The sequence below is a fragment of the Pelodiscus sinensis genome, chromosome 31 (assembly GCF_052426305.1).
Source record: "Pelodiscus sinensis isolate ZL-2025 chromosome 31, ASM5242630v1, whole genome shotgun sequence".
Taxonomy (NCBI): Eukaryota; Metazoa; Chordata; order Testudines; family Trionychidae; genus Pelodiscus; species Pelodiscus sinensis.
This window is the reverse complement of record NC_143082.1, coordinates 11,890,470-11,914,317: the sequence shown is the minus strand read 5'-3', so window position 1 is coordinate 11,914,317 and position 23,848 is coordinate 11,890,470. Positions and strand designations below refer to the sequence as shown.

Here is a 23,848-nt window from a genome sequence, read left to right as displayed (position 1 = left end):
CATCCCTTTGCAGCAGCTCCCCCCGCAGTGACTCACGGCTGGGAGAAGGGGAGGGTGTGGCTGTCATGTTCTCTCCAAAATGCCAGTAAAGCCACTGCAAGCGAAAAGCAGCATTAGCCCAGGAGAGAGCGAAGAATGGACCAAGGCAGTGAGTGCTTTGGGGTTTTGCATGACCAGGGTTTGATTGATGGAAGCTCTCTGGGGCAAGGGGGGGGAGGGATCAGGCCTTGGAGAAGGGCAGAAGGCAAATGGGATTTCATCGGCGCATCTCAAACTCTCTGGAGCTAAGGGGCCCCCGTCCCGTTCACACATGGCGGAATGGGGACTCTGTTCAAATATTGACTCTCACTGGTCACAGAGGCATTCCGCAGCTGACCCCAAAGATGCTGCCCCCCGTCACAGAACCCCTTCCTGGTGTCTCTCGCTGCCTTGCATTTGACTGGGTGGACTGTGCCAAGCAGGGGCGAAGCATTATGTAACGACTACACACAGAGCCAGCAGCTCAAACCAGGCAGTAACTCACCCCCACCCATGCCTCGGCACGGAGAAAGTTGCAGTGGCTAAGCCAAGATAGGAGCAAGGAGGGTTTTTAAACACATGGAGACAATGCAGGCTGATGGCTTGTGGCATGCCACAAGGCTGCTGCACCCGTGCTCCATTTACAGACACATTTAACGACACGCTTTCAGGCTTCGCCCAGTGACTGGCACTGAATAGCCCGGAGGAAGTTTTAGAAGCCAGGGGATTATCTGATCACAGATGACACCTGAACTTTAGACACTCCACCACCGAAGGAACGCGAGGATGTTCTAGACACCAGGAAATAAGGACTCAGAAGAAAATCACTCCCCAGAGTGCAATCACCACCCAAGCTGGGCTTCATGCACTAATTTGCAGAGTGGCTTTGCTGCTAGGAGCTTATTCGTTACCCAAATGGTTACACACCAGCTCCCGCTCCGGCTTCCCTCCCACTCCCAGGGAGCTGGCTGCCACCCCTGCTGCAGACTATCATTCAGAGGCAGCAGTGTGGGGTGGCAGCCAGCTCCCTGGGAGTGGGGCAGCGGCTGGAACCTGGTACATGCCAGGAGCTGGCTTAAAAGATGGCTCCCTGGGAGCCGGTACATGCCGGAAGCTAGGTGCCACCACCTCAGTATGAGTCTGCAGCATGGGGCAGCAGCCAGTTCCCCGGGAATGGGGCAGCAGGCGGGAACTGGTACGTGCCAGGAGCTGGCACAAAACATAAGAACGACCAGACTGGGTCAGACCAAAGGTCTATCTAGCCCAGTATCCTGTCTGCCACTGTGGTCGATGCCAGACGCCCCAGAGGGAGTGAACACAACAGGTAATCCTCACGTGATCCCTCTCCTGCCATCCATTTCCAGACAGGCTAGTTACACCATTCCTACCCACCCTGGCTAATACCCATTGATGGACCTAACCACCAGGAACAGTGCGCTGGAAGCTAGGTGCTGCCCCACGCTACCCCTCTATGTAAGAGTCTGCAGCATGGGGCAGCAGTCAGCTCCCTGGAAGTGGGGCCAGCAGCTGGGAGCCACTGGCTGCTGCCCCCGACCCCGGGAAGCCAGCGTGCAACCGCTAACATTTTTAGCGGCTACTTGATCACAACCAGCATTTTTTAACATCCCTATTTTCTGCTATCGTCATTTACCTTTGGGGTGGGGGCTGCCAGCGTAACCCAACATGGCCGCCACATGCAGTCCCAGTTCCAAGACTCAGAAGTGATTTCTCACTCCACAAAGCCCCGGGGACTCCAGGCCAGCGGAGATCTCCAACGGGAAGGGAGCGGGGAGTTCCCAGGCACTGCAGCGCCTCAGCTCCGGTTTTTCCACAAGCGGGTGAGGGAGGAGGCCTTTTCAGCCTTCATTAAATTCTAGGCCCTTTACCTCAGACCCGCTAATGGCCCCAGACAGCTCTGGGACGACAGGCCCGCTGCCGTCACTGCAACGCCCGCGGGGCTTCCGCTGTCCCTCCGAATGGCTGCTACCGAGTCACCCGAGTGGAATTTAAGCCACTTTGTTTTGTGTGAGGCTGAGAACAGGGGTTCAGAGATCTGCATTCAGTCCCCACGCAGCACCCAAAAGGGAGAGCTCCAGTCCCAGCCCCCGGGGGAGCTCAGGAGCGCTCCAACAGTCCCTGCTGCAGGGAAGCGCAGACAGTTCGGCGTGTATGTCGTCAGCATTATCTTTATTTGTACAACTATAAAGAAAGATGGGAGCAATTTCTGACTGGCGTTACCTAGGATTAGCACTGCTAATTTAGAGACTTTTAAATTTAGTTTAGGGACAAGATGGGGTTGGGATGGGGGTGGGGTGTGAATAAAATAGAGAGACACCCGCCCCGAACATTAAAAATAGGGAACATCTAAATTTGTACAAGAACTGCAACATGGCTCCAGCTAGCAAGGGTCTGGGACACTCTGGTGACCAGTTTCATTCTGGGCTGCAGCAAGGCTCGGGTGGCCGCTGGGATCTGGAGCAGCTCCGGGGAAAAGGAGGCGTTCGCCCATCCGACCGGCTCCCCAGCACTCACAGTTCACAGCAGCCGTCTTCACTGCCAGCATGAACAGTGTGGGGGTTCAAGTGGGAGCTGGCTGGGAGGGGGAAGGAAGCTTCACACCTCTGGGTGTCGGGGCCAAGGAGGGCTCCGTGGAAGTTATTTTGCGCTGTGCCCAGGCCTGCAGGAAAAGATGCCTCAGGATACTTGCAGTCGCCCGGGGACGCAGAAGATCTAGCGGCAGCAGAGTGTTCTCAGGAAAACCCAAACCCGCCCCACTGCAGTAACATGAATGGAGGTGCCGTCAGCAGCTTCCACAAAGAGCGGGCAGGGAAGGAAACGCACAGAGGAGGGGAGAGAAAAGGGGCCCCAGAGAGAAGTGTAAACGTCCCTTTGTTAATCTCTAGCGAGGAGTTTCCTACAGTCCCGTTCTCAAGCCGAGGGAAAGGCTCTGGATCGCTGCTCAGGAACTGGCCGCTTCCAGCTGCCTGGCCCTCGGCCTGCGTTGGGGGAGACCCACGGTTTCTGTGTCGGGTGTGGCTGGATGCGCCTGGGCCGAGTGGACGGGCTGGCTCCCTGGCGAGACGGTACCAGTTCCACTGGTTCCTGTGGAATGAGTCTGGCCAGGGTCATTAGCAATCCCTGCAGGTCGGCACTGGGAATTCTGAGACTTGGAACTGGGCTGTGCCCAAGGCCCGTTTCTGGACCGGTTCGTACTGTCGGGTCTTCCGGGATTGGAGGGGCCGGAACGGCGCTGGCCTTGGAGCCGGGAACCCTGGCCTCGTCTCCTGTTACCCTGGAAGGCCTGAAACAGAAAGAAGGGCTGGCAAGTGCCTGGAGAGAGACTAGCAGAGCCAGTGAGCGACATGCAGCAGAGATCTTTGAACCACCAGTGCCAAGGCCCTGGCAGAGCCACCCCCGCCCTACCCAGCGCAACAGGACAGCCACCCTGCAAGCCCCCTGGGCTGGTGGCATTTCCAGGGATTGTCGCAGTAGCCAGGCGGGTGCTGGGGAGGGGCAGGTGATGGCTGACCGCTGCCATTGCTGCTCTCTGAGAAGTGAGCCAAGCCCTGCTCTGGATTCACGTTGTGCCCTCTGGCCTGGTGACCAGGGAACGAGACACAACGCGCTTGGCAGGAGGGTTCCATCTGAGATCGAGGAAATAGCCCGGAGCTGGAGCTGAGGTCCCTGAACACTTCTCTTGCGAAGGCATCACCTACCTCTCGGTGAGGCAGGCATGGACGGCTGCCGGCGCTGGCTCCGGCTGCAGGTGTTTCTGCTGAGGACGGGGGCTTCCTGCTTGCAGGGGGAAGGCTGGGAGCAGAGGCACATGCCAGGGCAGAGGGATCGCTGGGGCTCGGGGGCACGGATGTGAGGGAGCTACACCGGGATCTGGTTGAGTAACTGTTCTTTGGATGGGACACTGAAATGGAAAACAATTCAGGGCAGATTCTGCTTCTAGGCCTCAAGGAACCGCACGCCCCTTCACACGCGCATGTGCCCCCTAGCCACACCCACCGCGGGCCTACAACACGAATGGATGTCCCATGGGGCTTACGCTACCACTTCACCTGCTGACTGACCTACGACCTGTGCGGAGCTCAGCTGGCCAGGGTCAATGCACCAGCCTGAGAACACCCCGAAGGGCCCCAACACAGACACCCCAGTGAACACAGAGGGTCCAAGTCGTGCTCCCACCACTAGACGTGATCCTCCATCCCCAGACTAAGCACATTCCTGATGGAGACCACTTAGCTCCTGCCGGACTTTTATAGCCTGAGTGAATTTACCGCCCTTCGAAGAGCCTCTGTCAGGTCTGACCAGGATCCGTCACGCCCCCCATTGTCAACGCTGCTCACATGCGCAGGGCTACAAGGGGGCCCCGGCAAAGATACTCCCCCACCAAACACAAAACACTAACATTACACAGCTGGCAGCCCACTACCCTCCCCGCCCTGGGCTCACCCCAAAACTCACCGCCCATTGCACCATGCTCCAAAGGTCAACAGAAAGGAAGCTCCTTCCAGAGCAGAGCCCCCCAATAGCACTCTTACCACTGGCCCCTAATTTAAACCCAGGAGCCCTGGCACCGGCACCGGCACCCGACCCTGCCCGCAGCCGACCTGCTCACCTTGCCCAAATGAGCTGATGCTCTTCTTGACTGTGTCCAGATCACAGGTGAATCGTGCCACTCTGCCCAGGTCTTCATCGTATTTGCGTTCGCTGACAAAGTGCTTAATGGGAAGGAACACATGCCCGGTGACAAACTGGCACTGAGACGGGAAACACAGACGAGGGTCTACCTCGCCTGGCAACAGCTGCTCGGGTCAGGCATGGCTCTGACAGCCGGCCAAGAAAGGCGACAGTCACCCCCGTGAGTCGCTCAGGTGCGGTGTGGCTCCCCTCCACCAGTGCAAACACACCAGTGTCGACAGCCTCCACCAGCAGTGGCATTTCAGGGTAACCCTGTGAGAGCAGCTGGATCTGCCTCTCACCCACGACCGGGGTCAGGGCGGCTCGTGAATCTGCTTTGGATGCTACAGTCCGAATGGGAGAGGACAAGCCCAGCTTAGGACCGATTGTTGCTGGGAGAACGCAGCAAGCCTGGGCTCGGACTTGCAGGCTGGATTTTAAAGCAGCCAGTAGATAACATTTTACTGACCTCTGGTGGTCAAAGTGCGTGCGTGTCTGAATGCAAGGGACCCAGTGGTCAGGTGCCTGCTGATGCTTGTGGAAGTGACAACTGCAGACTGCCTAGTTCAGCGCATCCTCTGATGCCCACCCTGCCAGGCCAGCCACGGAGCCAAGGCTCGCGAGGTGCCAGAGGCCTGTTCCAGGCCAGTCCAAAACAGCTTTGTTCCACGTTTAATTAAGCGCTGATAAGGATCAAAAGATCCTTGGTTGGTTCAAGTCAGAATTTTGGCTGTAAAAACGCGGAACAAAGGGTCCCGCAGCTCACCCGCCGCCATGGCCCACGCGCGGCTGGGAGCGAATGGAATCTGAGAGCTACTGTTTTATGCAGAGCAGAAAGCGAAACTTTACAGGCACGGGTGCCGCTCTGAATGGACACCGGGCAATGTCATTTCAGGTATGCACCCGGCTGGCTCCATTCTGAGTCAGTCAGCGAGCTGAAGCCTGCACTCCCTGGGCACAACCGACACTCGGTTACATGACACGCTTCATTCCAAACCCAGGAGTCAGCGCTCAGGTCAGTGCCCTGTTGTAACAGGAAGGAGGAGTAGAAAAGTTTACCTTTATGTCAGCTCTAAGCTCTACCAACTGCTCCTCTGACATGCGCACGGCAACATCAGTCATCTTCTTTAGAGCCCCAGCTTTCTTCTGTCGGCTGACCAGGATTTCCACTGAAATGCAGAGAACGGGAGACCAAAGCTTATGCAGAATTCATGCTGACGGAAGGGGTCAGTCTGTTGAAACTAGGGATGTAAACCACCAAGAGCTTATAGGTTAATGCTACAGACTACATGTATTCTCCCCCTCACTAGTATGTTTTATAGCAGGTTGTAGCCCAGTTCAGTCTTGGTTCACAGGGTGTGGGACCTACCCCTGGTGTGGCTCTGCAGTTACAGGGTATTAGGAGCCAGGTGGGCAGGCAGCCCGGCTCAGTTCCAGCTCACGCCAGATCTGGCAGCTCAGCCCCCCATGACAGGGGCTGCTGCCACCCTGCACTGCAGGGTGACAGACAGCCAGCCTACAAGGGAAGCTGGTTTTAAAACTGGCTGCCCTCACAGACTAGCTCCTGGCTGTCACCCCATGCTGCTGCTTCTGATACAGGGCAGCAGCGTGGAGTGGCAGGGGGCTCCCCGGGAGTGGGGTCAGAGCACACTGGCTACCAGCCCCACCCCAGGGACTATAGAATAGTCAAGTAACGAATAAGAGAATTCATGAGGTTAATCCACTACTCCATTAACTGAGATTTAACATCCCTCGTTGAAACTTAACATGCCTTGAATTCTGCTACAAAGCATCCCGCCGGCACACAGCCTGTTTAACCACACCCCCAAACGGCGAGTTAAGCACCGGAGGCTGCTGTGTCAAGAAAAGGAACATTAAAACACTGCCACAATGTTGTGTCAGCAACACTGCAGAGGTGAAAGCGGCAGGGACCGGCTGCTGGTACTGGCCAGCACACGGACAGCCCCAAAGCAGTGCCTCGGTGGCGCTTTAACTAAGTTACCCCTTCTGCTGCCCCCGTTGGCAGCGCTGCCACACCCTACCAGCAGAGCCGCTGATTGGGAGTGAGGGAGCAAAAAGACACAGCTGCTAAAAGGGCCCACAGCCAGCTGCTGCCACAACAGCAGCAGCCACGAAGGGCTGGCTTGGGACTTTGCCCCAGCCTCATCCCTTCTGCTCAAGGCTCCATCCCTTCCAGGAGCCCAAAGCTGCCGTCCCACCTTGCCGAAGACCCCAGCAGATACGGATAAATTCTGGCACTGACTTTCACCCCTGCTACACTGTCCAGACTGCAACAGTTTCTGACCACAAGAGCACCCCGCTAAGGAAGCCACTGGAAAGGGAGCTTAAGAACAAAGCTGGATTTTGTTTTGTTGAGGGTCAGTAGCACTGGCACGTGCACAAAAACCGAGCCCGTCTCTCTCACCGTTCCATTTCCTTCCTGATTACCCCAAACAGCCTGCACCAGCAGGCAGCTGCCCTCCTGATCTTCAGTACAGAACCAGGAACAGAGAGAGAGGGGACATCAAGAGGAATATGCGCCCTCAGCTTCAGCCTACACTTCGGGGGGAGTTTTTTACTTCCTAGCACAAAACAACCTTCGGTGTGTCACAGAGAAAGCAGCGATCTGGAGACATTAATACCCAAATAGCTTGTCTTTTGGCAAGTGAATTAGTCTAGTTAACAACAATTGTGTGTAACCAGAGAAGGTAAAGTCTTAGTGGCACGGCAAGTTCTAACTAGATTTAAACACAAATCTGGCTCAATTAAGACCCGATACAAAAACAGTGGTTATATAAAGGAAGGTTTAAATATTTAAAGGCACATCATCCGATTAAAAACATTTCCTTAGCTTTGTGACACCCAGCATTATTAAAATGGAAAGGATCTTGTAGCTACTTCACTGTGCATTTATGCTACTCATTTCTCGAACATAAAGCAGCTAGTGAATTTCACTTTATTCTTATACTGCTCTTACACAATGGTCAGACTGCAACCATGACAACGGGATGTTGGTTTAAAAGAAACCTTGCTCTGGAATAAGAACTTTTTACGGCACTGAAGCCTGACTAACTTCACAAAACAAATGCAGCTTGTGGCCAAGTTTGATTGGCGTCCCTTTAACGGCCACATGCCAGTCTAGCCGGCAGGGGGTGTGTGTGTGTGTGATTCGTTTACCGAGGAATGATGGAAGTTGGAAGTTTCACTAGACACTCTGCTCTCATGGGAACTGTGCCTGTGCAGCTCTGCTGGTAAAGCAGAATAGCAGCAGCTTTTAAGAGGAGGCATTTTATAAAAATAAAACGAGTCTTACTTGCTTCTGCTTTCACTTTGTCCATTTCGGCCAGGAGCGCTACCTCTCGGTCCATGAGGCTAAGAAGAGAAGGTGACAGTAAGAAGGTCTGATATCAAGAGCCTGAGTTCACAATCTCGATACAAATAACCCAGAATTCAAAGTTGCCAAAGGATTTTGGGGGGGGAAACAGACAGCAGCAAAAGCTTCCTCCCTTGACGTGGCGAGATGCACTCAACACAGACGCGCTTCAGTCGCTGTTGGTCAGTCAGCAGAGGTCAGGCCAGCAGGTGGCGCCAGAAAGCACCTACGCCGCCGCAGCCCTTCCCAGCCTGGAGCGGCCGCTGGAAGTCCCACACCCACCTTCATGTCCGCCCGTTCCCATTTGGTCTGGACGTGCCAGAGCTGTGTGTGAAATCCAGTCCCAGTGCGGCCCACAGAAATCCGTGCTTGTGGCTGGGGCAGCCTCCCGGCACTGGTGCCATCAGCTTGTGACAGGAAGGGGAGAATGGCAAAGCTGCTGCAGGAAATCGTGTTTTGCAGGCCTGCATCAGAAAACCCCCCAGTCACAGATGAGGAAACCAGAGCTGAGAGATTAAGTGATTCGCACAAGCTGCAGGCTCAGTCTGTGGCAGTACCAGAAGTCTTGATGGCCAAGGCCTCGACCTTACCACTAGGTAACACTCCCTCCAGAACGGTCTCAGCAAGAGCTGAGCTTTGAGCTACAGCTGCAGCAGGACAGACCCGGGGACACGACTTTGAGTCGCTCATTGCCCCCATCTCAGTCTGTTACTTGGCCGTGTCAGTAACAAGCCTCGTTACCACCAGGTTGTGTGTGTTCAGGCTCTGGACAGGATGCACAGGCAAAGTCCACTTGGCTCGTTACACAACATGTTAAAATCCCCTTGGTTCTGACACTCACCGCGTAAGCTGGCTTGAGGGAAGGCCTTTGAGAGGCTGCTGAGAAGGGTCTAAGACTTAAAAAAAAAATCCCATCAAAGCCCCAAAGCCAACAGTTGACGGTAAAGCTCTAGCGTTTCAAACCAATTCCCAGCCTTCCCCATGGCAAAATAGCAGATGTGGAGGGGTGGGGGGGAAGAGAAGGATTTTACCCTCTAATCCCAAAGGCTGAATGCTGATGCTTCTGCTCACATCACAGAGGCTCTTGAATAGCCGAACACACCTTGCCAATGAAGTGACAAGTCCCGGATATAAGAACACACACGTGACACTCAAGACTTCGACACTCTGGCCTCCGGTTGTCCCCACACACAGAAAGCGGCCCCCAAACACTGACGTTCATGGCCCGACCCTTAAAAAGCCCATGGTGACTATAGCAACTGGCCTGCAAGGGAGACCCCAAGAGGGTCACAACAATACCCCTCATATGCCTGTGAGCTGTACTGTGACTTGGATGCCTATCTGCTGTCAGACTAAATCCCCTGAGCCGGGCTGCCAGAGCTTCCAGTGACAGCCAAATTCAGACCAGAGTGAGCACTCTTCAGCTAGCTGCCTTAGCTGCTTGGCTCAGCCACTGAGGAGCAGACGGGGGGGGGGGGGGGGGGGGGGGGGGGGAGAGAGAAGGGGAAAAAGGAGATTGGCGGTAGCTGCTGATCCACTGAAGAGGCCCTTTGGAGAAGACCCTTGAGTAACCTGAGTCACGCAGACAAAGGCAAAGGAGGAAGGCCAGTGCCCATATTCTGGATTCTGATATATGTGGGGAGGGGCCCTCCTGTTCTAGAAAGCGTGCTCAGGTCTCCATCCTAGTCCCGCCGCGATTGCTGCCTCTGCTCTCACTCCTCCCTCCAGCATGTTTCTGCTGCCTCAGTTGCCCATCATGGTGCGGTTTGTACCCAGTGGCCCAAGTCACCAGGCGTGGTAGGCAGAATGCCAATAGCCAGTTCATGACCTTCGGCTCACTTCGCTTTCAATACCCAAGGGAGGGAGGCGGGGGGGTTCTGCCCTCAAGTACCCTACACTGGCATCTCTGTAGTTATACTAATCACCTGTCACCTCCTTATCACTCCTCAGGGAGAGGGACTCGCTCATGCCAAACGGGAAGGGGATTCTTTCCACTGCTCACTTGAAAGCGGGCACAGAGCATAGCACGCCCTGAATGCTCTTCCCGGTCTGAGAATTCGGACTGAACCACACCTTGTCGTCTCTGTTCACTCACCAGCGTGTCACGGTGCCTAACTAGGCGACACTCGACAATGACATGCGAGGTGCTTCGCGCTCAGGAGGGACAAAACCCAACGCACAAACACACAAGGAGGACCACACGTTAGTACTGCACGAACGCAGCTGGAAGCGACAGCAGACCACAACTTGAAGAGGTGCTAACAACGGGATGCAGTTGCTCAAAAGGCGAACACCGGGAGCTGTGATCAGACAAGACACAGGAGGGAACTGCCCCACTCTGCTTATCCCAGGTGTTGATGACCAACTGGAGAGTCCAGAGGAGAGCTCAGTAGCAATACAAAGTTCTGAAAGCCTGACCTAGGAGGCAAGGTTAAAAATCCCGGTACGTGTAAGTCTTGAGTAGAGACAGCCGAGGAGGGTGGGAGCCGAGATGCCTCGAGCTACATTAAGGGCTGTTAGAAAGAAGACAGTGAGCGGTAGCTCTCTGTGTCCACGGAAAGTAGGACAAGGGGTAACAGGCTTACTTTGTAAGGAGAGAGATGTGGAAAGATTTTCCAAATATCCGCTCTAACCATGAAGAGAGTTAGGAGCTAACAGGCATCCCACAGAGCTATGGACTCATTGGTGGTGTTTAAGATCAAGTCAGACCAGGGGTGGGCAATCATTTTTTGCCGGGGGCCACTTCAGAAATTTCTGAAGTGGTCCCGGGCCACACTGGAAGGGGTGGGGCCTCAAGTAGAAGAGGAGAGGGGGCCAGGATACTTCCCTGCGTCTGGGGGAGAATGAAGTGCCTTTGCCCCCTCCCACAAGGTTCCCCATAGGATCCTATGCCCCTGGCGGTGGGAAGAGACTTCACACGCTCCCCCTTCTGCCCCCAGGCCAATCAGGACTCAGGGGCAGGGGAGCACGTGAAGCCTCCTCCCGTCCCGCCAGGAGCACGTGGCGCTTCTAAGCACTGCAAGCTCCTCACAGGGCAGGGACAGGGGCAGGGCGGAGGAAACTTTGCGCAATTCCCCCCACACTCAGGCCCTAAATTGGCCTGGGTGTGGGGGAGCGGCAGGGCCTCTGCAGGCCAGATCCACCCACTTGGCAGGCTGGATCCGGCCCACGGAGGCCCTTTTGGCCACCCCTGAGTTAGACAGAGCGTGGTCAGGGATGGCTCAGGGTTCCTGACTCAGTGCAGGGATACATTAGACCACCTCTTCAGCCCTACATTTATATGACTAAGCTATTCAGAACAGACAGTGCATGTGCCTGCTGCAGTAAGGCCCTGACCCTGGCTAGACACTGCCGTAATACAAATACACAGAACACAAAAGCTCCTAGTGACGACTAGCACCGAAGTCAAATGACCCAAAAGTCACGTAGCTTTGCACAGTTAAAGTTCCCAACCAGACCAGAACAGTTCGGATGGGCTGTGCGGTGCAGAACGTGGTCAGGAAGGGAGGATAACCGGTGACTGCACTCTGCTAACTCTGTCCCACCCCAACAGCACACAGCAATGACCCGGGGCTATCTCCGGGTGGAGAAGCAGCTTTACTGTGCTGAGATTGCGTGACCACCCCAGGGACTTATGCACCCTCCTTCCCCACACACAGACCTCACCCATGCTAACGCAGCAGCGTGCTTCTATCAGCCATCGCTGGCGGCGTGGTTTGATGGGCAAACCCCAAACACTCCTACCAGCCAGTGCAATCTCAGGCTTGTGTTGGTTTGTAATTGTTTACCCAGAGACGCTCAGCTGGAGCCTTTTAGCAATTTTACAGCTGGGCTGACTAAGGGGCAAAGGTCAAGTAGGTTGGAGGGTCATACACTGAACAGTGGTCTGTTGCGGTAAAATCCAGCGGCTTCTTGCTCAAGAAACAAGCTCCTTGTGCCAGGTCCTTTCAGGAACAAACATTCATTTTTTGACGGTTCTAAGTTGGGAGAGGGTAGGTCAGTTCACGGCAGAGACCGGAAGTGCAGGTTTAGAAGAGGGGGAAAAACCACGCCAGCTGACAGCTGCTGAAATTCAGGGGGAAACAAGGAAGGTGAAAGGATGCCAACCACACGGTTGTGATTTCACCCAACGTTAGAAGGGCTGACTCGAGCCGCAGCCCAGCTCAGGCAACCACGCCTGCAAGGCGTTGCTCACGGGCGAAGCGAGACAGCTACTCGGCTTTGCACACGCACTCAAAGGGGTTTGGCCCGATTTATTTCAGGGTTCAATAGAACTGCCTGACTGTACCCGGAGGGCGGGGCAGCTCCTCCGCAAGACAACGAAGGCAGCCTCTCGCATGTGACGTGCAGACGCTGAGGCCGACCTCCTGAATGCACAGACAACGTCCAACATTTGTGGGTCTCAGACTAGAACCGCATGCCCCACACAGCTCAACGCCACCTCGTGCAAAGCAGAGTTTGAGGCATCCTCTGCCACAGCAGACAGTGAAGCATTCTGGTCACCGTGTCTCTTCCCCCGTCGATCCTGCCAACCCGAAGACAGGGAGAGCAGGGGGAGGGATTTCAGAAGCTGAGGAGGCTGGATCCTACAGCACAGCCCCAGGAAGCACCCCAGAATGATTAGCCAACAGCAACGCCCACTTCATGGCTTTCTGATTGACCAGGCTGGAGAAAGCTCTGCTGAACTGTGCAAACTTCAAAGGCTGAAGAGAACTTTGAGTGCGGAAGGTGCCTTTGGCTCTTTCTGTGCAGAGACAGGCCTGGCATTCTGGGGAGAGTTTTGATCCCCCCGGACTGGCGCACAGCTACTGCTCCATGAAGTCAAGTGACAAGCACAGGTCAGTGCCTCGTGTTTGGTGTAAGCAAGTGTCCTTGGGCGATTAGTTTAGCACAGGGCCCATTTGCACGGCCTCTAAAGAGGCCAAACTTTACCTTTCACTCAATGCCCTGCTCCAAAGAACCAGCATTGGCACAAGCATTCTTCAGCCAGCTGGAGAGATGGCTCGGTGAGCACCCAAGTGCCAAGATCTCCTTTTGTGCCAACAGGAGTTAAACATACCAATTGTTCTTTGAAGCATGGAGCATAAAGGGAAGGCATGAACTTACTTCCCAACTGAGTAGCAAGTGCGTCACTTCTGGGAAAGGGCAGGTCATCTTTTCTCTAAAGTTAAACTGACCTGGTTACAGATCCATGGCTTATCAATCCTATATACACGGCCTCCCAGCAGGAAGCCGGTTCGCTAGGCATTTACAGAAGGAGGTTCCCGCTGGCTGCATTCCAGACATGTACTCAGCAGCCTTGCCTCACGGAACTGCGTTTCCTGGTTCGTGCTGGTTCGGTCTCTCAGCAATCAGAGCTTATCGGAGAAATGCTGCTCAACTGGACTTGAATCTTTACCCTTGCTGAAAACGACGTGAGTGTTTTATGGACTATAATCCAAAGGGCAAGGAATTACTGATACAGAACCAGACACTTTAGCAAAGACTTTCAGCTTTCCATTCTAATGAGAAGTTTTACAGAGATTTTTGTCTGGAGAGCCAGAGGATAAAGTTGCTGACAGAAAGACATCATAGCAATAATTAATATTAGCTCAACTCCCGCCACAGACAAAAATCTTCTGAATGAAATAGTATTAATTCCTATTAAAAAACATTAACCTGAGTTAAGATTGTAAATACCTGTTATTTATAGGGAAATGTCTCTGGAGAACTTTACTGGAAAGACCAAATTCCTGTTACACCAAGGCAACCCAAACAATCAGAAACCATGGCAACAAAGGTAAGGTGACGCAAACAACCTTAACTCTGCCCCCCAATTGGGCAATGATGTAGGATGCCTCACAGCTCAGCTTCAAATGCTACAGATGCTGCTGCAGTTTTCGGGATCTACGCACTTGATGATACAGGCCCCCATTCCCTGCAATCATTTACACACATGCTTAATTTTACTACAGGGAACAGTTCTAGTGAAATCAATGGAACATCTCACAGAAGCAAAGTTAAGCATTTGCATATTTACAGGACTGAGGACATGCTGACCACACACTGCTACAGCATTTTAACTGAGTTACAAATGCCTTCACATCACTACAACAAAACCCTCACTCTTTATTGAAGGCCACCTCAGTCACCAGACAGGTTTTAACAGCTCTGCACATTTGCCACAGAAATCTATTCTCATCCCTTAACATGATAGTTATGTATTTCTTCACCAAAACCAATCATACTGGGACCATCAGGTAGGACAATTCTTTAAAAATGCATGATGGACTCAGCACAGTCCATGTAATAGGTGTTGTCAGGTTAAGGGCAGTATTTCAAGTCCTTCATTAACAGATCTATTATACTTACACCACGTGCAAGTCTGCCCTGGAAGGGGGCAACGTTAACGTTGTGTGGGATGACCTCTCAGGTGTGTGACTTACCTACTCCTAGATTCCTTCCCCACCACGTTACCCTTAGTACGGGATTACCAGCAACAAGTCCCAACATTTGTATTTTTAAAGAAACTAAAAGCATTTTCTCACCGTGTTTCGCCACAGCAATCGGCAGGGTTAAGATCATAAATACCTTAAACATTTTGCCTGTGAATTTCCTCAGATTAGCAGTGTCTAAAAGGGTGCGTATGTTGACCTGGACATCTGGGCAGCACTGGCTGAGAGGTGAGATTGTCAGGTCCAGCACCAGAGTGTACTGGGTGAACAAACAGAAACGGAACCTCTGCATACGGCTGTGGTGATTCTAAGACTCCCATGGGAAGGCAGGGGTACTAAGGCACATGAGCCTTAGGCCAGAGCTGGGAGATAAGCAGGCCAGATGCGGCTCGCTACAGTTAGCCCCTGGTGGGCCACCATGTGCTTTATTTACCTGTGCACCCATATGAGTGCTGGCAGCTCCCACTGCCATTCCCAGCCAATAGGAACTATGGGAAGTACTGTGTCATTTCCCACCCCCCCACACTGGCCAGGAACCAATGGAAGCTGCGAGCAGGCGTACCTGCAGACATGGAGGTAAATAAAATATCAGGTGGCCTGCCAGCGACTAACCCTAGCAAACTGCATGCTTAGTGCTCACCCCTGCTCTAGGCTGATACAGATGTTACAGATGCCAGCCCCTAGAATTCTTGTTTATTCCTTACAGACTTTGATAGGCAGGGTTCTGGGCAAAGGCAACTGACAAATGAGCAATCCATGAGCGAAAACATTCGATTTCCTAGTTACTCAGTTTGTTGATCCCACTGTTTCATGGCTGGATCTCTTCTTATTCTACTTACCAGCCCTGCAGTTCAGCAAAGGCCTGCTTCATTTTCTTAATGGAGGCATCCATCTCCTCTTTAACCACAACTCGATACCGTGCCAGTGAGACGGTGCAACGTTGGAGGTCCTTCACTGATTTCTCAATATTGGAACCTATGGACATAAAATAAAGTAAAATAAAAAACTCCAACCCGGCCAAGTATGTTGGCTTATAAAATCTTCCAGATTGCGATAAATCATAAAGGAGTCTCAGTTCCTTTCAAAACCACAGACTGCTTGGCTTTAAACTCCCCCTCTGCCTTTTCCTGTTGCAAAACCATCGGATTCTGTCTGGATAGCCGTGGAAGTTTTTTTGGGCTTAGAAAATCTCCTCCTTACAGCAAAGGACACAGACATGTCTCTGGATTTTCATATGCAGGAGAAAGCTAATGCATCTCCTGTATGTTGCTCCTATGCGACAGATTGGGAACTGCTGAAGGGAAGCCCACCTCAAAGAACCAACAACAAGCAGAAGCACTGGAAAAATTGCCCAGTTATACTGAGGAGAGAAATCATTCAGATGCTAAATCAAAGCCATGCAGAGCACTTCTTCCTCTGAAAGCAGAGAGAGACGAAAGCCTCGGCTATTTGTTACAAAGGTTAGTCTTCACACTTCAGATCTCCAGCGGAGCAGATCACCATGCCTGTGTGCCTCTGCAGCTCCCTGACTGCCATCCTGCCCGACAAGCTAAATTAGCAACAGCTCATTATGGGGCTCGTTACAGCAAAAAGGAGAACTACCAGCACTAGGGGCCGAGTGTTCACATTTCACTAAAGCAGAGGATAACGATGGTGTTTAAAATTGGGGTCTCAGAGGTCCTTCCTGCTGACGAGATGAGAGAACAGAGGTAGAGAAAGCAGAAAGAAATAAAAGAAGAGGCTGTCATGTCTTGTAACCGGGTCTCCTGAAATCTTTGGCTCCTAAACCAACTCACTGAGGAGGGGAAGAGCATGCAGGCTCCATGACGGAGCACACAGAGAGTCAGGATAAGCACATGAAGCCTGACTTTCTGCTCAGCTACTACCCCCATGGTACAGATGGGCTTGGTGCTTCCAGCATGACAGCTGAACTGCTGCCAAGAGGAGGACAGAGCACTACAAGTCATGGGCTGGAGCATACAAAGGCTGCTAGTTTGCATCACAAAGGCTAGTGTGCCTTCCCAGCCACCAGTAATCCACTAAATCTGAGCTGTCCACCCAGAGCAGAGGCCAGAGAGCCCTGCAAGGTAACCCGCTCTGGAACTCAAGCACATGAGGCTCCTTGAGGCCTTACCTAACTTCTTGCTGGAAGAAGAAACCGGAACATCTTCCAGCATGGCTGAAGAGAAGGAAGCCGACATCTGGTTGCTTGCTGTGGACCTAGACTTGCTGGCATTCCTCTGCCCTGGCTGCGGCCTGACAGATGGAGGATTATGGGAAGAGTGCATTACGGGTGACTTTGGCTCAAAGTCCACTATTCCATTGTCTAGCTCAGACACTGCTGTAGAAAAGCAAGTGAGTTCAGGGAAACAAACAAATAAACAAACAAAGCTGAAACAGGGAGCACAGAAAGTATTCCAGGCTCAACAGCCCCCTTCCCACCCAAACTTAAACCAAGAGGGCGAGCCCTGCTTTCTGTGACAACCGCCACAGAGTAGAAAGCAAACAGAGCAGCTGCACCACCAAAGAGTTTGTGCTACTTACAAACACCCCCAAAACCCTCCGTATTCAGAACTGGCACAAAGAAAGGCAGCAGTAAGAGAAGGGAGAAAGCAGCTCTTTGAAAGCTTACAGAGCTATTCAAGGTCTGCAGTACTTCAGAAGGACTAACCTGTTCCATCAGGCATGTCAGGTGTGGCCGAGTCACAATCCTCTAACTCTCTGGCATCTATTGAAAGCGTATCCAAGCCTTCACTGAGCGAGTCCACAGACTCTGTGTCATTGGCTGAGCCGTTGACGTGGTAACCATTAATCCCGCCCTTCTCCGAGGACGCTGCAGACTGTTCCCCTTCGGTGGATGCCAGTTTCCCAGGATCTGGGAGGCCAGCGCCTGCTTCAGCTGGAGGTTTGGGTTTGGTTTTCTTCTTTTTGTTCTAAGGATTAAATACACATCCCACAAAAACCAGGCTAAGCTTAATTGCTGAAGGGACAATTCATCTTGTGCTTGCTGCCCAGGAGTCGCTGAATAAAATGCTTTTTCAGCCAGACCCGACTGTTGGTCCTATCACTGCAGGGTGGATTGATTCAACAATAAAGAGAGACCCTGGTATTAATGAGGTGTGCGCACTATTCTCTCTAGTGGTGTGTGGGTGAAGCCAGGAACCAGTTACTAGATGAATGCTGCCTTTCACGTCAGTTACACAGAAGCAACATTTCAGACTACCTCCTCAAGGTTAGTCCTGCTGGGGACAGTGATCCACGAGGTAATACCAGATCCCCTGCCTCAGCCCATGCCCAACCCCCGTTAAGATGTGACTGAACTCAGTGCTAGAGGCTGCTCTACCCAAATCTCCCCTGCCACTCTCCCCCCACGCCTTTTACACTTTCTGCCTGTCAGAGCTTTAGTCTTTGCTGCTTAGTGTCTGCTAGCTATTTATAAATTGCAGTTTGGTAGGATCATCGCTTCACTTCATATAACTGCAGTGTACTTCGATACAATGGCCTTGATCGCTAAACAAGAAGTGAAAACACCCTACGTTAACTGCTTGGGTAGGGCTCTGAACAGATGAGCAGGCAAAACCGCCAAGGAGCAAAATGTGCGTTGCAACAAAAAGAGGCATCAAGGCAGAGGCCTCGGGAAATAAAGGCTGCTCCGCTCCAAGAGGTCGTGATGGGACACGCAAAATGGGCTGAACTCATACAGAGTCACAGAAGAGAGCCTTGCCACATGGCGGCGGAAGCCCAGCATGTCTCTGTGGTTTCACCACACCATAGAACAGGGAGGAGAATTTGCGGCCAAGGTTGTACGTTTTCATGGTGATTCTGCAAGGCAACGTCATCCATACAACACCATATAACTGACCCAATTGCTTTGTGGTGTTTTGGGAGGGGGAGTTTCAAACCACCTTTTGAAGTCATCAGATAGAGCATCCCACCTCAACTGTGACTTTAGACTAGGGATGTAAAACCCTGTTTCATCAGTTAACCAGCTAAACGTTATGTTCAACTATTTAAACAAGGTGAGTGGGGGGCTGTTCCAGACTGGCTGGGCTGCTGGTTAACCATAACCGGTAAGCAACACCCAGAAAGGGCAATGCTTACCAGTTAACCATTCACATCCCTAACAGGCTAGATGGAGCAGTGACTACCTAATTCTGTGCACAGCAATATATATTTGCCCCCTGGTTTCTTTCCTTCTTCCTCACGATTTAGCATGGAATTATAGAAAGTGCTGGGTCTCTAACGTGCTCTGGAACCGTTAAAGAAGCAAATGCCAGGGTAATACGGACCACAGCAAAGTAAGTGAAAACACATTTTTAAGGTTACCTTTTTCTTGCCAGTTATTGTCCATTCTTTCAATACTTCGCTGGCATTGCCTGAAATGAAACTTAAGATAAGCACAGGAAAACGCTTCCCACTCACCTACCCTCACCCCACACAAGAACCAAGGCATGTTCATAACTAGAGCCAGCTGGACTATTTCCTCCAGCTAATGACGTAAAGAAGTTGAGTTTCAATTCTCGCAGGTGCTGATGTAAAAGGATCGGTTTCAGTTTTGCTTTGGGAACATCCCACTCATCAGAATAACTCCTTCATACAATGCAGCTTCCAGGTAACAACCCTCTATTGACACTGTGATGCTAAAGACTCTGGCCATTTTGGAACTTTATACCCCCTACTTCAAGGCATTAGAAATAGCTGCACAACCCATCTGTTCTCTTAGGCATGTTGAGAGCGAGAGGGTGAGTACAGGAAACAGGCAAGAGGTGCACAAAGAGAGTTTTGCTGATGAACACCTCCTGTCCTACCAGGCAGGAATTCTATCAGCTACAATGTGCCACCTGATCCAGGGGCTGCGATTCATGTTTCAAAAGGGAGGTGAGAACTACCCCAAGGTTGCTGCAGACAATTCTTTTCTTGTGCACAGGAGCAAGAAACACAAGAGTTAAATATTGAACGCAGGAGAGACCAAGTATCTTTTGATACAAAGTCATGGTCTTTTCTCCTTAAAGCCTAATGGGGCAGATGCTGAATTAAATGATGGGAAGGCCGAGAGGACTGTCCTTGAATTGGCTTTCAGGAAAGCCAATGTGGGAAAAGTCCGCACTTGGATAGTTTACAGAGATCTGACAGTGTCTCCCATCACAAAGGCTACAGACTATAAAAAAGCCTATGGTCATTTCCCAAAAGCTATGCAGTGACTGCTGAAGAGACACACTATTTCTAAACAAACCCCACGAAGAAAATGTCAGCTAAAGCCCAGTTTCCAAGATCATGGAACTAAAGATTGCTACCTTCCATAAAGGCCTGCACTGTTCTGTCCACACAGTTATCAAAGTGCTGTAGCACCAGAATGATTTCATTGTTGCTCTTGTTGGGGACCACCGCACGTACTGCGCTGATCTGGAAGAGAAGAACAAGGAGTCAGATGTTGGTACTTGCTTACCTTCTGCATGCCAACACAAAGCTTGCATCAAAGGGTACTGTACTGTACAGAACATGCAATTGCTTGGCTCTGGTATCACAAGGCCAGGACAATGCATCTTGGAGAAAAACAAAACTTTAGTAAGCTCATGTGTTCCCTGTGTCCTCTCACCAGCAGTTCCACTGCCAAAGAAAAGCCACAGAACACTTACCTTCTCCTTCATGTTTTCAAAGGTTCCTCCTTGGGCCATCACAGTGTTGGACTGCACATCAAAAATAAACCCTGATGGATCTGTAAAGACAGTGCAAGGTTGTGAGACAGAGCAACCTAAGGCAACCAGTTAGCTCAGAGGTTTGCCTTGCAGAGGCAAGAGGCAGTTTTCTGAAACTTCCACTGACGGTGCAGCAGCAAATAAAGAACAGCAGGCACTACTAAAGAGAGGGATAGATAATGAGACAGACACTATCATAAGACCACCATAGAAATCCATGGTACACCCACACCTGGAATGTTGCATCCACTTCTGAACGCCCCCTCTGAGAAGGGATCTAGTGGAGCTGGAAAGGGTTCAGAGGAGGGCAACAGAGATGATCAAGGTTACAGAATGGCCTCTGTATGAGAAGAGACTAAAGATCAAGGCTGGTAAGGGAAGAAGAGAGAACTAAGGTGGGAGACCACGGAGAGCTGCAGAATCAGGAATGGCATGGAACACGTGAACAGGGAAGGGTTATTTATCCCTTTCCACAACACAAAAACCAGGGCTCACCCTTTGAAATTAACAGACTGCAGGTTTCATGCAATTTTTTTCTTCATACATTGCACAATTAACCAGTGAAACATGGCACCAGGGAACGTTGTTAAGGTTAAAAATAGAACAGTTCCAAAGAAAAATGGGTAAGTTCACAGAGGACAGGTCCATCAATGGCTATTAGCCAAGGTGACCAAGGATGCAACCTTATGCTCAAGGCATACAGAGGCCTGGAAGGGGAAGAGATGTGGGATCACCCCAACTGCCCTGTTCTGTATACTCTGCTAAAGCTCTGGCACCGGTCACCATCAGAGACAAGATACTGGGCTAGGTGGACCATTAGACTGGCCCAGAATGGACTGGCCCAGTATGATCGCTCTTACTGCATTACCTGCAAAAATATAATATTAATTGGCTAATTCTAACCATGCAATCAATGGAGGCAGCAGCACAGATTCACATACGTTATAGCCTCATCTAAGACCATGAGGCAACAGCAGATCAATCTAGCACACTTGACCCTACACCAATGTAAAGATGTTAAAATGCCGTTAATTGACTAGTCGACTAGCCAATGGAATTTCCATTGAGTAGTCGATAGGCACGTCCACATTCCTCCTTTGAAATGTACAAGAGCCCCAGCAGGAACTCCACGTACAGCCTGGGCCAGCGAGAAATCCTGCTGATTCCTGGCTGCACTTGGCATGCCTGCTTTGAAATGCACAGGTGTTCCAAGCGGGGGCTCTTGTGCATTTCAAAGCCAGGGAGCCGAGGTTCAGCGTGGGACTCCCCAGCTGAACCCGGGTTCTGGGGAAGTGTTGCGCAGAGCCCGGGATCAGCTGGGGAGTTCTCAGCTGACCCCAGGCTCCATGGCAGCTGCCCCTTTGAAATGTGCAGAGGCGGCATTTTAAAGGGACAGCCGCCTCACAGCTGATCAGTTGTGAGATGGCTGCTCCTTTGAATCGCTGCCTCTGTACATTTCAAGGGGGCAGTGGAGCCTGGGGTCAGCTGGGGAGTCCCCAGCTCACCCCTGGCTCCACGGCTGCCCATTTGAAATGCTAAGGCAGCATTATAAAGGGGCAGCTGCCACACAGCTGATCCGCGGGATCAGCTGTGCAGTGGCTCTCCCTTTGAAACACTGCTGTGGCGTTTCAAAGTGGGAGCCATGGAGCTGCCACTTTGAAGTACCCCTCCCCTCCCTTTGCTGCCTCTATCTCATGGAGGCTCCAAGGGGAGGAGGTATCGACTAGTCAAAAGACTATCCGATAAGCATTTGCTTATCGGATATTCGACTAGTTTTTAACATCCCTACACCAAAGTCAATACAACAAATGTAAGGGCCTCCAAAGGACCCTGTCTGGAATGAAAAGCCATGATCGGGTCAACCAAAGTGAGAAGGTCAGTGAGAAGATAGACTTGGCTGATTAAAGGTGTCCTCAACAAATCCTCACATGCCAATATCAATCTCACGTCAGCATGTGAACAGGAGGCAGTGCTGAAGGGACCACCATCCTGCCGCCAATAAGAACAGCTCTAACATCTGGGACACTCAGCTAAATTCTGAACTGCCCGTGGACTGGCTATTGCGAACAGTACATTTTCTTCATGAAAGACGACATGCTTGCAACATTAGAGAAGTCGACACCTGCTTGTCTTTGGTAACGTTTTCATAAAAATAATTTTGCTAAATAAACCCTTTGCAGTGTCCAACACGCCACGTCTAAGGTTGCTCCCTGCCTTGCCCCAGGGTGCAAAAAAAAAAAAAAAAAAAAAATTTTTTTTTTTAAAGTTTCACTTCACTGAAAAAATGAAAATGATTCAACATGTTAAAAAAAAAAGCAAACTATTTCAGACAGCTACATCTTTAATTACATACACAGTGAATTACAGTTTGTATTACAGCCTTTAACAAGTCATTAAATTTCTGATTCGTTCCTCAGCTCCGGGCCAACAGAAATAAAGAAAAGAGCACTGCCAATCACACAGCAAGCCAGCAACATTCACCACCACCAGAGCAGGTCTGACACAAACTAAAAACAACAAGCAGCCCTGTGGCACTTTAGGCTACATCTACACTGCAGCGCTATTTCGGGATACCGGAGTATCCCAAAATAACTATCCCACATCTTCACAGCAAGCCCATTATTTTGAAATGTAACAGGCTCACTATTCCGATATCCCTATAAACCTCATTCCACGAGGAGTAAAGGACATTTCAGAATAGCGGGTTGTTTTGAAATAGCTTATTTCGTACTTTATTTCGAAATAAGATTGAAATAAGAGATGTAATTTACGTAGCTCAAATTGTGTCTCTTCTTTCGAGCTACAGTGTGTAGTAGCCTTAGAGACTAACAAATGGATTAGATCATGAGCTTTCTTGGGTAAAACCCACTTCATCAGATGAGCTGGAGTGGAAATTGCAGAATCCAAGGTATAAGAGCAAAAGAAGTTACCTGTCAATTATAGGACCAGAATTAATGAAGCTAATTAAGTCAGACTGGATGTGTGTCATTCATAGCATGGGATTTGGAAATGCAAATATCAAAGGCTGGGAAGTTGCCTTGTAGTGCGCTAACCAGTTTAACTTTATTCAAGCTTAATTGGATAGTATTGAACTTGTGAATGAACTCCAGTTCAAATGTCTCCCTCTGAGACCTTTATATCATTTTATAAGGTGATAAAGTTATTTCGCATAGGCCTGCCCATTGTTTTTCAAGTTACAGACTGACACGGCTCTCCCTCTGACACAATATAATTAAGTTAATCCAAGCAGCTCAATGCATCTTTTGTATTTCTGTGCCTATTTTAGGAGAGCATGCTTTTATTGGCCTCAAAGAAGGAACTGCCAGCAACCGCACTCCCATAGCCTTTGTTCTGTATTTAGCAATTTCACCTACCTGGGAAGACAAACTGCAGAAGCTTTGATAAACAGGTCTGAAGAGCATCCAGTCACTTCTGCTTAGTGCTACTGTATCATCCAATTAAACACTTATTTTCTGCCTCCCATCGATCAAATATCCTGGACACATTTCCACTTCTCCACCCTGTGCTGCAAACAAGCTCCCCATCAGGATCCGTACGTCCTCTATCCGGGCTCCAATACTTTAAAGTGCAGACCTAAAAACAAGTCTGCAGCTGTTGACTCCAGCCTGACAAAGATG

General features: G+C 51.0%; 1 protein-coding gene across 8 annotated transcripts in view; it reads right to left on the bottom strand.

Moving 5' to 3' along the window:
• Window positions 1-2,188: 2,188 nt before the first annotated feature.
• Window positions 2,189-23,848, bottom strand: part of SPATS2 (spermatogenesis associated serine rich 2) — a 46,653-nt gene continuing 24,993 nt past the window's right edge. For 6 of the 8 annotated variants that reach the window (XM_006131175.5, XM_075901965.2, XM_075901964.2 and 3 more), the window contains 11 exons: window positions 20,151-20,230; window positions 19,809-19,917; window positions 18,841-18,890; window positions 17,186-17,447; window positions 16,649-16,855; window positions 15,354-15,489; window positions 8,021-8,079; window positions 5,767-5,876; window positions 4,646-4,748; window positions 3,735-3,937; window positions 2,189-3,319 (listed from right to left, as the gene is read on the bottom strand). In XM_006131175.5, the coding sequence (XP_006131237.3) occupies window positions 2,978-3,319; window positions 3,735-3,937; window positions 4,646-4,748; window positions 5,767-5,876; window positions 8,021-8,079; window positions 15,354-15,489; window positions 16,649-16,855; window positions 17,186-17,447; window positions 18,841-18,890; window positions 19,809-19,917; window positions 20,151-20,230 (1,661 nt within the window). In that variant the 3' untranslated portion in view covers window positions 2,189-2,977. Of the gene's footprint in view, window positions 3,320-3,734; window positions 3,938-4,645; window positions 4,749-5,766; window positions 5,877-8,020; window positions 8,080-15,353; window positions 15,490-16,648; window positions 16,856-17,185; window positions 17,448-18,840; window positions 18,891-19,808; window positions 19,918-20,150; window positions 20,231-23,584; window positions 23,748-23,848 lie in introns of those variants that run through there. The other 2 variants (XM_014577581.4, XM_089774858.1) reach the window with 2 other exon arrangements.